At 33.6% G+C, this 15,862-nt stretch overlaps 2 protein-coding genes across 4 annotated transcripts; one reads left to right on the top strand and one right to left on the bottom strand.

Annotated features, from left to right (window-relative positions):
- Nucleotides 1-1,365: 1,365 nt before the first annotated feature.
- On the top strand, nucleotides 1,366-8,318 carry LOC112719801 (protein MEI2-like 2). 2 transcript variants are annotated; one of them, XM_025770502.3, is made up of 13 exons: nucleotides 1,366-1,759; nucleotides 3,077-3,135; nucleotides 3,357-3,500; nucleotides 3,599-4,065; nucleotides 4,558-4,716; nucleotides 4,801-4,917; nucleotides 5,025-5,176; nucleotides 5,611-5,702; nucleotides 5,811-6,735; nucleotides 6,835-6,919; nucleotides 7,002-7,070; nucleotides 7,328-7,507; nucleotides 7,711-8,318. In XM_025770502.3, the coding sequence occupies exons 2-13, from the start codon at nucleotides 3,090-3,092 to the stop codon at nucleotides 7,825-7,827; spliced, it is 2,553 nt and encodes an 850-aa protein (XP_025626287.1). In that variant the 5' UTR covers nucleotides 1,366-1,759; nucleotides 3,077-3,089; the 3' UTR covers nucleotides 7,828-8,318. The 2 variants fall into 2 exon arrangements, with proteins under 2 accessions (XP_025626287.1, XP_025626288.1); XM_025770503.3 differs by having other exon boundaries at nucleotides 1,418-1,759; nucleotides 3,081-3,135.
- Nucleotides 8,319-11,808: 3,490 nt separating this feature from the next.
- On the bottom strand, nucleotides 11,809-15,157 carry LOC112719802 (ribose-phosphate pyrophosphokinase 4). 2 transcript variants are annotated; one of them, XM_025770504.3, is made up of 7 exons: nucleotides 14,677-15,157; nucleotides 13,446-13,761; nucleotides 12,947-13,042; nucleotides 12,789-12,857; nucleotides 12,580-12,708; nucleotides 12,270-12,366; nucleotides 11,809-12,164 (listed from the first exon to the last, which is right to left on the bottom strand). In XM_025770504.3, exons 1-7 carry the CDS (start codon nucleotides 14,811-14,813, stop codon nucleotides 12,031-12,033), a joined length of 978 nt encoding a protein of 325 aa, XP_025626289.1. In that variant the 5' UTR covers nucleotides 14,814-15,157; the 3' UTR covers nucleotides 11,809-12,030. The 2 variants fall into 2 exon arrangements, with proteins under 2 accessions (XP_025626289.1, XP_072063992.1); XM_072207891.1 differs by having other exon boundaries at nucleotides 12,789-12,853; nucleotides 12,943-13,042; nucleotides 14,677-15,070.
- Nucleotides 15,158-15,862: the final 705 nt, after the last annotated feature.

The following is a 15,862-nucleotide window of genomic DNA, read 5'->3' on the forward strand; positions in this document are numbered from 1 at the left end:
TAAGTGAACGAATGAACTAATTAACTACCGACCAACTTAAGTTGTTTTTTTTTTTTTGATGATAGGTTACAATGTTTTTTTACCTCATAGGTAAAGATAAAACTGCCAGGATCCAAAAGTATGAAGGTCCCGTTGTTTAAGTCCAAGACTATACACTTGTCTATTCTTTTTTGGTCAGAAGACTATACACTTATCTATTATCCCATCTTCTTTTTGGGCCTTGCGCTGATGTTAAAATGGGCTTCTCTGTTGTTGATTTTAGGCAATGCACATAACAATTTAATTGGGCCATCACTAATCCAATCTGGTTGTTACTATAAAAAAAGGAATGCAAAAAAATTGAAAACAGTTGCAAAGCACTCAAACCACTAATAATATTGCCAATGAGCCATAGCTCATACGGCATTTCGCTCCCTTTTCATTTCAAAGTTGCAAGAAGAAAAAATTGGTAAGTATGTGAGAAATGTATGAGTGTGTATTGTGTACCTAAGATTGGGGGTTGTGTCCAATCCACTGACAAAAAAAAAAAAAAAAACTACTAATAATATTACTCAGTAACAAATTCTTAAACAAAGCTAAGACAAAAAAACCTTTTAAATAGAATTTTGATTTACAATGGATTAACTTTTATTCTATTGAACTGAGATATAATGTGAAAAAAAAAAAATCAACATGGATAAAATCCTTAAATATTATATATGTGAGTATGTTGTGAGTGAATTTATAATATTTAAAATTAAAGACTGAAAATTCTATTCAACCCAAAAAAAAGAGTATCATTCCTGTATTAGAATTTGTCAGAAGTCAATATAATTTTCAAACAAAAACAAAACACTGAAGAAAATAAAAAATATTAATGAGTAGTGATTATCAATAATAAGTAATCGTTTAGTATAAGTAACCTTTATATTTTTTTAAGTAGTCTATATATTTTTTTTTCAAAAATCTCTTCCAATAATAAGTAGTCTATATATATATATATATATATATATATATATATATATATATATATATAAGTCACAAAAAAAAACCTTTATATTTTTTTTTCAAAAATCTCTTCCAATTCACCCTATAACTTTATTGTTAGCGATTTAATGGTGAATAATAAATTAATAATATAATATAGATTAGATAATAATGTAGGTGTAATTTGATGGCCAATAACTTAATTAAAAGGTCAGAAATTGAAATTCTAAAAATGCATCAAATTTAATAAGGGTGGAAAAAAAACATTTTTGCTTGGCACCATGGTTTCTTAAAATTATAAAATTATCCGAATTCCGAAATATATTATATTTTACAAAGATTTTTATTTATTTATTATCTCATTAAATTAAATATATTAAGAACTGCTTACTTTGTTAATTTTGTCTTTTCTTACCTCCAATCATTTTCCTTTCTGTTTATTTCTTTTCCTTTTCCTTTTTCTTTTTCTTTCTTCTCTTTTTCTTTTCTTTTTCGTTCCTTTTTCTCACTGATTTTCCGGGAAAATTTTCTCTCACTGCTGATTTCCTTCGCTCTCTACTTTCCCGGCGATAGAGGAGGAAGTAGAAGAGTATAAGGATGAAATTTCTCTGCTTCTACGGAAACTCTTTCTCTTCACTTCACTTCACTTCTCTTCCCTTCAATCTTCCGTGATCAACACGAACTCTTTCTTCTTCATTCAAACAACAAGCACCACTCTCAATAACATTCCTAATCCAAAAAAACCTTCTAGCACAACAATATTCTCTCTTTTTTCTTCTTTTTCAACAAAAAGGTACTTTCTTTCTTCTTTTATTAATTTTTTTTTTTAATTTTTCCTTAGTTCTCATGTACCTTCACCTTTTTTCTTTTTTTAACGAATAGTAAAAAGACAAAATTTCTCTGTTTTTATGATTTTTAAGTATATAGTTGACTCAAATTTTGCGCCTTTTTTTTCTTCCCCTTTTTGAAGTTGTTTTTGTGTTTGATCGGTTAGCTTTGGTGCATAAGCTTTTTCTGATGATGACGAACTGTGTTACTATAGTTTGGGGCTTAGTGGTGGTGGGGGCATAATTTGAGAGTAACTGTAGTTTTTTTATTATTTATTTTTAATTTTTTTGGGGTCAAGTTGAAGAATTTTGACTGTGCAATTTTTGTTTTTTGACCATAAGTTGACTATGTAGATTGTAGGGTGTAGTCTTAACTTGGTTTTGCAATGCATGATCTGCTGAATATTTATTTCTAATATCTGTTATTTGTTTATCTTTACTGGTATTTAATGTTGTGCGTTTATGGCTACTATGCTGGTGATCTTGTGATTAAGGTTGATGGTAGACTGTGTTTGGATTTTGGAACTAATTTGATTGTATGGTCCTTTGTCAATTTGGGAATAATTTGGCTGCTAAATTTTCAAAGCATCTTTTCTGTGATCTCTGTTGTGTTTGTTACCTTCCTATATGTGCTAATAGATATAGAATCTGTTGCTTTGTGTTCTGGTTAGTCTAAAAGTTTTACCTAGGCACAATTATTGAGAGCTTGTTTGAAATGATTTGGATAACATGAATGGGATTGGAACTAGAAAAAGGTTAGTGGTGTACTGGTGTGGGCGTCTTTATTTGATGATTCTTTTATAGGGAAAGATAAAAGGGTACGAGTTTTATTGTTTGAAAGCTTAAAGGACAGAAAGAATATTTTAACGGGTAGGAGGAAAGTGTTACAATTGACTTGCTATTGTGTTCTGTTTTTCGTAACATGTGACTGATCCAACCAAGGAATAATCTTTGCTTGGCTAATAATAATTATTCCTTCTGTGTTATGCATTCCAAAGTAGGACTATTTTGTCCAACAGAATGCTTGAATATGATTGCTGGTTAATTCAACTTGGTAGATATAATAGTGATTATATGGTATCCAAATTATTGCTTCTTACCTTTCCCTTGGGGCTCTTAAGGAAAACCAAAATTATGTAAGATAGATTAGAACTACGAAAAGACCTCTGCCTGTATTTGAAAGACTAAATTATGGTACACACTTACATGGTTGTGGCAACTTTTATCAAAACATTGATATTAAGAAGTCTACTCCTTTTCATTCATCTCACTATGTTTTCTAGGCAGTAGCTGAAAATGGAGACACATTATAGGGATTCTTTGTCCTCCCATGGTGTTGCAGGTACTTCCTCTTCATATTTTGTACTTTATAGTTAGGGTGAGTTTGTTATATCGGGTAAAAATAAATGTGAAAACTTCTTTGGTTAGGTTATTTGTGAATCTAATATATGGAGTTTTTTACCTCTGTATTAACTAATTACAGTACCAAATTGACCCTCTAGTTATACATACACTCATCTGTAGAGAATGATTATGAAATAAGTTTTCTTGCTGATTTTGTAGGCTCATTTAAGACTTCTTCACTTAATGTTCCGAAAAAGGTGGAAAGCAGTGCTTGGGGAATACCGCACAAGAGTAATGTATTTCATGCTTCTAATGATGTTAGCTTGTTTTCCAGCTCACTACCTGTTCTTCCACATGAGAAGTGTAAGCTTGAGATTATGATTTTGGTATCATAAATTGGAACAATTTGGAGCAATTATTGAGAACATTTTTCTTCGTCCTATTTTGTTGTTGATATGCAGTAAATTTGACTGATTCTGAACGTTATGGCCAACCTATTGATGATAACTTGCTAACAATAGATAAAGTGGACAAAGAGAACGAGGAAAATGATCCTTTTGAAGATTTTGAAGCCAATATAGTCGGAAACATACTTCCTGATGAAGAGGAGCTTTTAGCTGGGATAATGGACGATTTCGACCTTAGTAGGTTGCCAAGCCAAGTGGAGGATTTGGATGATAATGATCTGTTTGGCAGTGGAGGGGGGTTCGAAATGGACTTTGAACCCCAAGAGAGTCTTAATGTTGGCATGTCAAAGCTAAGCATTTCAGATGGAGTTGCTTCAAATGGTATTGGTCATTATTCAATCCCAAATGGTATGGGAACGGTGGCTGGTGAGCATCCTTATGGAGAGCATCCATCAAGGACATTATTTGTTCGAAACATCAATAGTAATGTTGAGGACTCTGAATTACGGACCTTATTTGAGGTATTGTACATTTACCTAATGCTTCAGTATAATTGTTTATGTAATTCAGCCCATGCTTCTTTAGCTGCATATATATACTCAATCTATGACTTAAGATAACTAATTGAGTTGTTGAGCATTAAGCCAATCATTATACTTTTTCTTTAGTAATACATGAGCCAATTGTCTCATTTTAATCTTTGTCCTCAACTGCTTCCTTCATCTCCTACCAAAATTATACTTGTGCAAAATGGGAGGCAGATTAGCAGAAGTTTCTGACTTAGAAACAGAGAGGTGCGGGTTTATTTGGAGAGGCTTGATTTACTTCTTTTTTTTTTTTTAGTGACCTTTTGAGCATGTACCTGTTAGAATTGTTATGAGAAAATTCTGATTAGAGTTTGAATAGTTTATGTTTTAACTATTAATTTTTTATTTACATACAACGTCAGAAGATCTTGTATTTCTTTGTTTTATTTTGTGATAATTCTTTATTCTTTCTTTCTTATTTGATAGCAATATGGGGATATCAGAACTTTGTACACTGCATGCAAGCATAGAGGCTTTGTGATGATATCTTACTATGACATTCGAGATGCTCGCATTGCAATGCGTGCCTTACAAAACAAGCCCTTGAGAAGAAGAAAACTTGATATTCATTTTTCAATTCCCAAGGTTTGATTTTAGAGCATAAATCTTAAGGTATGATTATCCTTGACATTACAGTTGTGTAACACGTGTTTCGTCTGCTGATTTCAGGATAATCCCTCAGAGAAAGATATTAATCAAGGAACCCTTGTAGCATTCAATTTGGATCCTTCAGTGTCAAATGAGGACCTTCGATTAATCTTTGGTGCTTATGGAGAGGTCAAGGAGGTAAAAGCTTAATTGCTTATATGTTTACCTGTTCATTTGTGCATTTACTTGGTCTTTACCTAAAGTTTGTCCAGTGCTGGTAGTAATTTTCTGTGATGAAATTTCAGATTAGGGAAACACCGCATAAGAGGCACCATAAATTTATTGAGTTTTATGATGTTAGAGCGGCAGAAGCAGCTCTTAAAGCATTAAATCGAAGGGATATTGCTGGGAAACGCATAAAACTTGAACCCAGTCGCCCTGGCGGAGCACGTAGAAAGTAAGTTGTAATTTATCTTTCGCTGTTCAGAACTTCTTCTTTTTCCGACATAAGTTTGTTCGTTAACCGTTTCATTTATTCTCATGTATGCGGTAGAAAAGTAATCATATGGTTGAAAGATTGAACAAAAGTGGTAGACCCATGCATATTACGTTATATTACTATTTTTCCCTTGAGATGTTAGCTAGTTGCTTGCAAGCAGCTTGATTGGTTAATTGAAGTTGTTTTCATGGAGAAAAACTTTGGATAATTAACTGACTACAAAATAAAATGTGATAATATGTTTGAAATAATCTACTCTACTCTTAAATTAACTGCTCAGATAAGCTGGCTTTAACTCGTTAGCAATTTGTTATATCTTTTGTGAATGGAAATTTTATTATTTACATAGTATAAATTATTAAAGACTAACATAATGATGCATTTCTTGCTAGCTTGATGCAACAACTGAGTCAAGAGTTGGAGCAAGATGAAGCTCGAACTTTTCGACATCAAGTAGGTTCACCTGTGGCCAATTCTCCTCCCGGTAAACAACTCTTACTGCAGTCTTATTAATCAAATGCCATTGTAGCTATATCGTTTTAGAAAAGCACCTTCAATTACAAGCTAAAATATCTCGCAATTGTCTTGCTAGGTAACTGGGCACATTTTGGTAGTCCAGTTGAGCATAATCAACTAGGTTCGTTTAGCAAGTCGCCTGGTTTGGGCCATACCAGCCCTATCAATACTAACCATTTTTCTGGATTGGCTGCAATTCTTTCCCCACATGCATCTAACAAGATTGCGCCGATTGGTAAGGACCCCGGAAGGGCTGCAAATCAGATATTTGTGAACTCTGGATCAATGCAAGGAACAGCTTTCCAGCATTCCATGTCTTTCCCTGAGCAAAAAGTGAATGCAAGTCCTAGGCCTATATCTTCCTTTGGCGAATCAAGTTCAAGCTCATCCAGTATTGGAACATTGTCTGGCCCTCAATTTCTTTGGGGGAGCCCAACTCCTTATACTGAGCATTCAACCACATCTGGTTGGTCTTCGTCTTCTTTGGGGCATCCATTTACTTCTAGTGGCCAAAGGCAGGGTTTTCCATATTCAAGTCATCGCAGTTCTTTTCTTGGTTCCCAGCCCCATCATCATATAGGATCTGCTCCATCTGGCCTTCATTTTGATAGGCATTTTAACTACTTCCCAGAATCACCCGATGCTTCTTTAATGAGCCCAGTTGGATTTGGGAATTTAAATCTCAGTGACAGGAGTTTTATGATGAACAGGAGCAGTCATGCATCTTTAGGTGGTTCTGCTGGCCTTTCAGGAAATACTGCTGAAAATGGTTCACCTAATTTCGGGATGCTGTCACTGCCTAGGCATGGTTCTTTGCTTCTCGGAAGCAGTTCTTATTCTGGACCCGGAGCAACTAACACTGAAGGCTTGTCTCGAAGTAGGCGACCCGAGAATAGTGGAAACCCAATTGATTCAAAGAAGCTGTACCAACTTGATCTTGATAAAATCCTCAGTGGTGAAGATACAAGGACGACTTTAATGATTAAAAATATTCCTAACAAGTGAGAACAATTAAAGAAGTATCCTAGTCAAGTGTTTGCTATTGTAGCAATTTGATACGAACAGTTATTAATGAGTTTTGCTCATTGTGATTGTTTAAGGTACACATCAAAGATGCTGCTTGCTGCAATTGATGAGAATCACCGGGGTGCTTATGACTTTCTCTACTTGCCAATTGATTTTAAGGTATATGAATCCAATAATTTTTTTAATCAACGATAATGGAGTCTTTTGGCCAGGTTGACTTATTGTCTATTTCTTCTTGCAGAACAAGTGTAATGTGGGTTATGCCTTTATCAATATGGTGTCTCCTTCACACATCATTCCATTCTATGAGGTTTAAAATCTATGCCATGACCTTCTATTTGTCTGTTAAATAATTAACTTTCTTCTGCATTGTTTGTGATGCAAGGATTTGTTAACGTGACGTGCATTGTTTAACACATGCCTATATGAAATATTTGATTTCTTTTCTTTTTAACAACGAAAATATAAATACAAGGTTAAAAGTTTTTTAATTGGTAATCTCTTGTAATTTGCAAGTATTTTAACTTGTCATGGTCTAGAGAAAAATTAATATGAAAGTCTATGTAGGCATTTAATGGGAAGAAGTGGGAGAAGTTTAATAGCGAAAAATTTGCCTCACTGGCATATGCAAGGATACAAGGAAAGTCTGCACTTGTGACACATTTTCAGAATTCAAGCTTAATGAATGAGGATAAGCGGTGTCGGCCAATTCTCTTCCATTCAGAGGGCCAAGAGACGAATGATCAGGTAACTTCTGACGACAATAGAGTTGTTAATAGAGCCGAGCCGACCGGACACTTTGATCCTGATCTTATACTTATACATACGTCTTGCAAACTTGATTGTGAAAAGTCATTAAGACTTTAGAACTGGAAATGATTTAATTTATATATTGATCAATTATTGCTTTTTTCAAGTGTTTTTCTGATTGTTTCTCTCTTACCATCCAGGAGAATTTTCTGTCCAGCAATTTGAATATATGTATTCGTCAACCAGACGGGTCTTACTCAGGTGATTTATTGGAGAGTCCAAAGGGCGATTGGGACGAGAAACTAGAAAAAGATTAACCATTTGCTAGCTATTTATATGTTCCTAGCCACAATAATAAATGGGGGTTGGGAATGCTAACAACTGCATAGGGCAATCTTAAGGTGTACAAAGCTAATTGATTTAAAAGAACAAAAAAGTTGGTGTACAATGGTGAGGAAGCAGCATAGCTTTCAGCTGCTGGGGACTCTGAATATGTCAATATTTCATAATAATCATCAATGAAGGAAGCAGCAAGGAACAGTTTCTTGTGTGTAGAGAAATCAATTGTCATTAGAAGTGGAAGAGAATAAGATGGCATTTCTTTGTCAGCTTGCATGGCAGAGTTTGCAGATTTGACTAATATATTAGGTTTGTCAATGTTGTCATGAAACCTAAATAACTTGTGCATGTATGTATATATGTGAACCAGTTTCTTTGCCTTATTCTTATGTTAGATCCGCCATCTAGAATATTGTTACTGGATACACTGAAATGTTGGAATATCCTTGAAGAACCTCTTATTTTTCTCTGGAGTTTATCCTTAGTTTATCAATATCGTGAAATTTGATAAAATAAGTGTAGATATCATATGATACGAACATCTTAAAACCATGTTCATCAGAATAAGCACCTACAACTACCTACATCTGGCATGTATGTGATGTAGTTTAATCCTAGAAAGAGGCTTAGTAAGTAGTAACATGGTAAGCCCAATTAATTGCATTCATAATTACTATAATCTGCTGTGAGTGAATGTAAGGTCTATTTAAGAGTTTGTTGCTGGCTAAAGAGTTGTTGAATGCACAGAGCGACATTCGAACTTCAGACATTTGCTTAATCGGATTAGTAAGTTAACTGCTAGAATAACTCAGAGTTGGATAACAACACATGCATTTATTTACATGAAAAAAGAGACATGCTCTCTAAAAGCTGCACTCACTGAAGCTTCTCTTCTTCATCTTCCTCCTCCTCCTCCTCTTCGTCATCGTCATCATCGGATGAGTTCAGAAGGGGTTGTACAGCTTCACTGGCTGCTCTGAAACGATGCGCATTCCTAATTGCTTCTGCATGATTTCGAATCTTTCTCATTACTTGCTTCCTTTCCTCTTCTTTCTTCAAGTCCAAGGTGTAAGCAAATCTGCGAGAAGCATTTAGCGCAAGTGCCGCTTGCCTCCACTGCTTGAGCCGATCAATCGAGGCATTTTTGGTGGCCGTGATGTCGAATGGAGAAGCTTCATCCTCATCGGTCGCCACCGGTCGTTGTTGAACCGTTGAAGGAGCAGCAGCAGTGTTAGTGATTGCGTGGTTTTCTACATCAATGGCCACTTGAGGATGCGGATCTTGGATCCCAACACGTTCTATTGGATCATGAGCATCTACATGAGAATGGAGAATCACAAAGCAAAAGCTAATAACTGTTCCAACTGAAAATCCCAACAGCAACTTAATCTTCATCATTTGAGCTATGAAAATTCCAATGAAGAAGTACATGAGTTCTTCGAACACAAAGGGGACATTCCTCGATAAGCTAAGTGACATGGTGGAAAAAGCAACTGAAGAAACCACACTATATGCATCTGGCTTTGCAACCATAGCGGTGGCTCTATCGGAGAAGAAGGAGAAGACGGTGGTCCATAGCATAACCAAGAACGTAGTCACAGATCTGAACCGAAGAATTCTCAAGCGCTGCCACTTTCGTGCTAAGAATCTAAGAATTCTTGACTTTTTCCAATCCTTTGCAAGAAGAGCGACGAGGAAAGTGATGAAACTGAAGAGAGCGTAGAAAATGATCTTCCATGGTTTCCAGTTGCCGAAGAGATGGTTGAAGGAGGAGCTGAGAGCATAACAGATTAATCCAATTACAGCTGAAACAACGGTTACCAATCTCCATAACCTTTCTTGCTTGTTCAATTGCACCATATTTTTCTTGCCTCGTAAATTTTGGAATCTTTGAATTTATTGAGTTCAAAACTTCAAATAGCTTGTTTCATGGTTGTTTGGAAGAAATTTCCAAGAAATGTATAGGGTGTTTCTAATTCTGCCTTTACCAATATTATTATAATGAACTTATGTTGTGCTTTTTAGATGTGTGGGAGTAATTGGAAGGGAAAAAGAGAATAGTTTTTGGCTTTGACTCAAAACAATTACTCATAAGTAATAAACCACTTCTGAATTACCTTCATTGGTTGGGGCTGATCTTGGATACCAAGCTGTTCTGGTGTAACATTTGTGCATTGTCTGATTCCATAAAAATAAAATTCAAATTTAGCATCAACATTGGATAGTTAATGCTCAATATAAATATAGGAGGAGTGTTAGGGACAGTAGATTTTGTAATTTATAGTCATTAATTAGCCATTATTAATAGAAAAAGTTTGAGGAGCCAATGGAATATTTGTACAATATGCACAATGGAGGTTTAGGGAGTATTAGAGATATAATTATTAGTGTTATATTTTTTCATCAGCTGAAGTTTTTGAGATGAGTGGTTTTATGACATGGAATTAGAGCTCTAGATCCGAAAGGTCTAGAGTTCAATCCTTGGTAAAACCGAAAATCAGTTTTAAGTTTTTGGGAGGATGTTATACTAACTCTCTAGACCCTTTTTCAATATATTTATCCATCTAGTAAAGCTACCTCAACAACCTCTTGTAACGAAATCGATAACGTTCTTGAATGTAAGAATCCATGATGTAACGATAACGATATCTATTGAGCATTAAGTATCAAATGTTGATGCTAAATTTTCTCCTGAAATCTCTCACTATTTTCCAAAAGAAGGGAAGAGATAGAGAATGAAGTAAAACATAAGAAGCTTACCCAATGTTAAATATTTTGCCCAATACTCATATACATTTTTTAAGCATACATATCGAAGGCTATTTCATGATTACGATTTTTTTTTTTTTGGTTTAAAAAAAAGTGGTGGAACCCACATGATTCCTCGTTCATTTGATCATTTCCACTCCTTGCAAAGGTGAGTTTTGACCATGTTTTGTGGTGGCTAAGACGGACTATAGTTAATTGGCCAACAAGATTAAGACACAAAATAGAAAAGTTAACTAGTATACGATTAGTTTCAAGGAAAATGGTCAAGAAATATTATCACAATAGCAGAATAATAATTACAGGTCCCAAAACCATTTTTTGATGGACTGTAATTATTATTCTACTATTGTAGTAATGTTTTTTGAATTACCGCATTTTTTAAGTTAATTATATATCAGTTATTTTTTTCATCCATGTGTCCTAATTTTATTGGTCAGTTAACTATAGTTAATTTTTGCCACTACAAAACATGATTACCACAGAAGTCACCCTTTATATATGTACTATATATGTGTTGAATATGGACGTAAGTATTGACCAAATATTTTATTCACTCTTTTTATTATGGTTGCAACAAATGGGTTTATAACACACTAGTTATACAATTAGAAGATGAAAAATACTATAGGGTTATCAAAATTTATTATTTTTTGTCATTAGTATTTAGTAGAATGTAAATAATTAGGAGAATGTTCTACCTCAATGACCAACACTTGGCGGCGGTTGATCTTCATCAGTAGAATGTTCTGAAGCTTCTTCAACAATAAAACCAAGCTGCATGCATTCCCGTGCTTTATATCAATTGTGTTGTTATGTACAGATTTATATTTAACTTGTGTTGTTACATAGAATAATGTAAAAAAAAACGGCTTGATTTCATGTCATATATCAACTTAAGCTTTAGAATCTGTCAATCAATTGATCAATTACATCACTTTAAACAAATACTACCTTGTGTAAGTACATCACCAGATTAATGTTAGTTCTTTGCATGAAGATGTTGAAATACATTGTGACAAAATATTTTTCCTTTTTTAACATTAGAGTATTACATTTGTTTCCAATTTGTTTAGCCAAATAGTGTTTATGAATCATACATTTTTTGCAGTCACTTACATATTTATTATTATTTTTTAACCCACAAAGGAACAAAGAAATTAGTGCCTGTTGATGAGTAATACAGAGCAAGATTTGGATGATTTAATTTGCATCATGCATAGGTCTTGCTTTTATGCTAGAGAACAATCATAATAGAAACTATATTCACAGGTTTCACCATGCTAAGGTTACAGCAGAGATGAAAAGGATGTTATTGTAATGTAAAAACAGGAAAAAAAATTGAAGTTGAGGATCTCCTTTATCACCAACTTGAATATTCTATCCAATATTATTATTAGTTCCCTAATTTGCCTTCATATTTGTAGGGCATTAGCAATAGATCCTGCTAGACTCAATACTTCAAAAGGAGCTTTGTTTGCAATAGCTTTCACAGTTAAAGGGCAAGAATCTGTGATCCAAAAGTGTGCAAAAGCATTATCCGAGGCTCCTGCAAAATTCAAAATCGAATGGTGGCAATACCATCAAAACATGTATTCAAGTGTGAGAAATGTAGAAGTATGTGAAAATATTATGCTTGGGAGTTGGGACTAACCGTCTTTATGAGTGAATCGCTCCCACGATTGCTTGGGGAATACGCCATGTGTGACATAGGCGCTCACCTTTGCTGCACCTTTGGATGCTAAAACTTTCTGAGTAAAACCAGCAAGATAAAAAGGAGATACATGTTAATTGCTAAGTTGCAAATAGATGCAGACACATGCATTCATGTTTAAGATTCTAATATAGACATCAAGTTTTGCTTATGGTGTTGCTAAGCTAGAATCATAAGAAAAATGAGAACATACGAAAAGAAAAAAAAAATTGACATAAGCATCTTCAATTCGCAAATTGAAATAACTTGCCTGACACTCAACCAGGGTGCTTCCAGATTGAACCAAATCATCAACAATTACTACATGATGACCGGTGACGTTGCCTTCCTTGAGTTGAACTATCCGCTTGTCACCGTCACGAACTTTTGTACATACTACCTGCCACCTCAAATTTCAGGTAATCTATTTGGGAAAAAAATTACAGAATAGATTAAATGGATAGATACTAAGAGACTCACCACTTGGAAACTTTCAAACTGCTTGTGAAACCTCTTCCAAGCACCATCATCTGGAAATGCTATAACTACCTGGAAATTACAACTGTTTTAACATCGTAATTTGATCGCTAGACAAAGGCAGTAAGATTTTGAAGTAATGTAGATTACAAAATACTCACATTTTTGGCATCCGGAAGCCGTTGCAAGCGTTGCTTTAAGAGAGGAATACCGGTCTCAAACAACGGCAAAACCTCATCTCCAAAATAAAACCTCTCCTGCATATTTAAATCATAAATAAAATTTAAAGAAAATTCATGGTATTTGAATTGAATGAGAAGTTTAACAGAACATCATAAGAAACAAATGAGAGCAATGTTGCCTCTTCTTCAAAAGTATATAAGAAATTAAGTGAAGAACATAAACATAGTATTATGATAGAATATCCATGATCATCTGAAGTGAACAAGTAGTTTTGGGCAAAAACACTACTCTTAAATTGTACTTTTGATTCCATCTAGGCCATGTATTCTATTGGATGGTGTCGACGTGTCATCACTCATTCTTTGGATAGTGTATTTAACAGTAAACATAACTTTAATAACAATCCATAAGTACCATAATTAAAGGACCACAAAAGTGAAGCTAATGAATTCCTTTTAATGCATTATGTACACAAACCTGCAAAGCATGAATGTCATATATGACTAAACTAGTTGGGCCACCTCTTGAAATCGGAATATTCGTCAACATCCTTGCAAGGGTGAAGGCAGTTGCTACATCTCCTTCTTCCTCCATTCGCTCGAAGGATCCAGTTGGAAAGAAAGGCAATACCAATGTGAACGAAGCGACAAATAGACGAGGGAGTGCATACACAACAGAAAGTTGCTCAAAGATATGTGCTGGGGAGCTGAAAGATGCCAGAAAAGCAACGTGTTGACCTCGGAGCTCTTCTGCATTTTCTATAAAAATATTTGGAAATCCATCAGCAAAAGACCTGGAGAACCATAAAATTAGTCAGCTTTTGAATTTTCTTTTCCTAAACGATGCATGAAGAAACATCAAAACATAATAACGTATGTTAAAAGGGGAAGACAAGTAAAGACTAATACACATTGTTAATAAGCCAAAATCGGAAATAAAATGAATGTTCATTCTGTTAAGTTCAGAGCATAGTCAAATGAGAACTGGGATGAAGTGATGAACATAGATGAGAAAATGAGAGGGAATAATACACAGGTAGTTCATTGTTTTGCAAGAATTCAGAGAAATTGGGAATGAATTTGTTTTGAACCAGAGACTCTTGAGTTTATGGCTTTATGCAGATCAATATATCATTTATTTTATTTTCTACTTTTTATTGTTCATATAAGAGGTAATTTCCACTATCACATCAGTGAAACTCAATTCCAATCAGAACCATTCACTGTTTCAATATATAAATGGTTGATTTCATGTAATGTAAGTTTTAATGCTGGATTTGCTTGCTCTTCTCGGATCAAAGATGCCGAAAAGAGTTAATTAAAAAATAAATAAACATGATTCTTCTAATATGCTAAAGTAAGCTATAGAATTTAGATAGCTTAAAGAACTCCTACAATCAGTTCCTTTTTTTCTTTTTTTAATCAAAGTTTCTTTTCATCATATCAGTTAATTAAAAAACATGATTCTTTTTTCCTTTCCTTTTTTTTTTCTTTTTTCTTTTCAAGAAAGCAAAATAAGCTCATCCAAATATTCAGTTACCACTGAAATCACTGGAATAGGAGCCAATACACAATCCATTAATAGTTTCAACTTTCAAGCAAGAAAATAAAATTGAAAAATAAATAAATAAAAAGATTCATACGAATAATAATAATAATAATAAAGCATTGAATGGAAACAAAGAGAATATAGTAATTGTTAGAGTTACCTCCATTTGATACTCTGAAGAGTGACGTGGTCAAATGAATGAGAAGCAACATTGTGAGCGAGTTCCTCACAGTCAACGGAGTAGAACAAGTTCACGTGCTTCTTCGGGCAATTCACCATTGCCTTCTTGTTCTTCATGTTCTTCTTCTTCTTCTTCTTGTTCTTCTTCTTCTTCTTCTTCTTCTTGTTCTGTTTTTCTCAGCTTCAACAAACAACAAAGCCAAGCGTGAAGACAAAGCAGGAAGAGAATTTAGCGAGGGGTTTTAAAAGAAAAAGCAGCAAAACAACAAAATAAGTTTTTTTTTTTATTAAAGAAAAAAAAGAAAAAGGGTTTTCTGGTTGGTAGGATAGTCAATTAGTCAACTCCGAAAGACACGGAATCAAATGAAAGAAACGGGTGGGTCGGGTCCCTCTTTCAGTCTTTTCTTACATGACTCTGTTTTGGACTTTTGGTAAAGAAAATTTTTTTAAAAAAATATTACGAAAAAATAACAAATAGTTCCACATTTTCATCCATAAATATTTAAGCCATCGAAAATTTAAAAATACATTTAAGTTTTTAACTTTTTTTAAATATGGACATATTGATCCTTTATGTTTACTTTGGTCTGTCATGATAAACTCAATAAAAAAAATCAATCGTGATTCTTGTTGAATTGACCTGGTTGATACGGATATACATGTAATTTTTTTTTTTAAATTCGACAAATTAGATTCAGGGATTGTGTTCTAAATTCTAAAAAGGTCATAAACTTAAATATATTTTTAAATTATCAGAAATTTAAATGTTTGCAGACCAAAAAATTAAGTATTAATTTGTCCTTTTCTCTAATATATTATGTAATCAATAGTTTTTATATTTGTCTTATATTTGATTTAATAAGTTAAATTTTTATTTCTGTTTCTATTAAAAGAATACTAAGTCTCTTAATATTTTTCGTATTAGGTTGAACTTGAACATATTTTAATTAAATTGGAATAGAAAGTATCTGTGAATATTATATTGTTATTCTTAAAATAATTTTAAAAAAAATTATTTTTAATAAATAATTCACTAATAAAATAATAAAATAATAAATTAAAAAATTAAAAAATATTAACTTATCAATAAAAAAAAAGTTGAATCATAATATTTTCACTTTTTAAACTAGGATTACGCGGTGCAAAATATTATCCAAAATTAGTGA

Source organism: Arachis hypogaea, chromosome 11 (assembly GCF_003086295.3).
Source record: "Arachis hypogaea cultivar Tifrunner chromosome 11, arahy.Tifrunner.gnm2.J5K5, whole genome shotgun sequence".
Taxonomy (NCBI): domain Eukaryota; kingdom Viridiplantae; phylum Streptophyta; class Magnoliopsida; order Fabales; family Fabaceae; genus Arachis; species Arachis hypogaea.

Excerpts from the sequence above, each read along its gene's own strand:
- LOC112719802 (XM_025770504.3), bottom strand. The coding sequence starts at position 14,813 with ATGAAGAACAAGAAGGCAATGGTGAATTGCCCGAAGAAGCACGTGAAC. Across the intron at positions 13,762-14,676 it reads CTTCAGAGTATCAAATGGAG|GTCTTTTGCTGATGGATTTC; the intron begins GTAACTCTAACA and ends ATGGTTCTCCAG. Across the intron at positions 12,367-12,579 it reads GCACCCTGGTTGAGTGTCAG|AAAGTTTTAGCATCCAAAGG; the intron begins GCAAGTTATTTC and ends GGTTTTACTCAG.
- LOC112719801 (XM_025770502.3), top strand. The coding sequence starts at position 3,090 with ATGGAGACACATTATAGGGATTCTTTGTCCTCCCATGGTGTTGCAG. Across the intron at positions 3,136-3,356 it reads GTCCTCCCATGGTGTTGCAG|GCTCATTTAAGACTTCTTCA; the intron begins GTACTTCCTCTT and ends CTGATTTTGTAG. Across the intron at positions 7,071-7,327 it reads ACATCATTCCATTCTATGAG|GCATTTAATGGGAAGAAGTG; the intron begins GTTTAAAATCTA and ends AAGTCTATGTAG.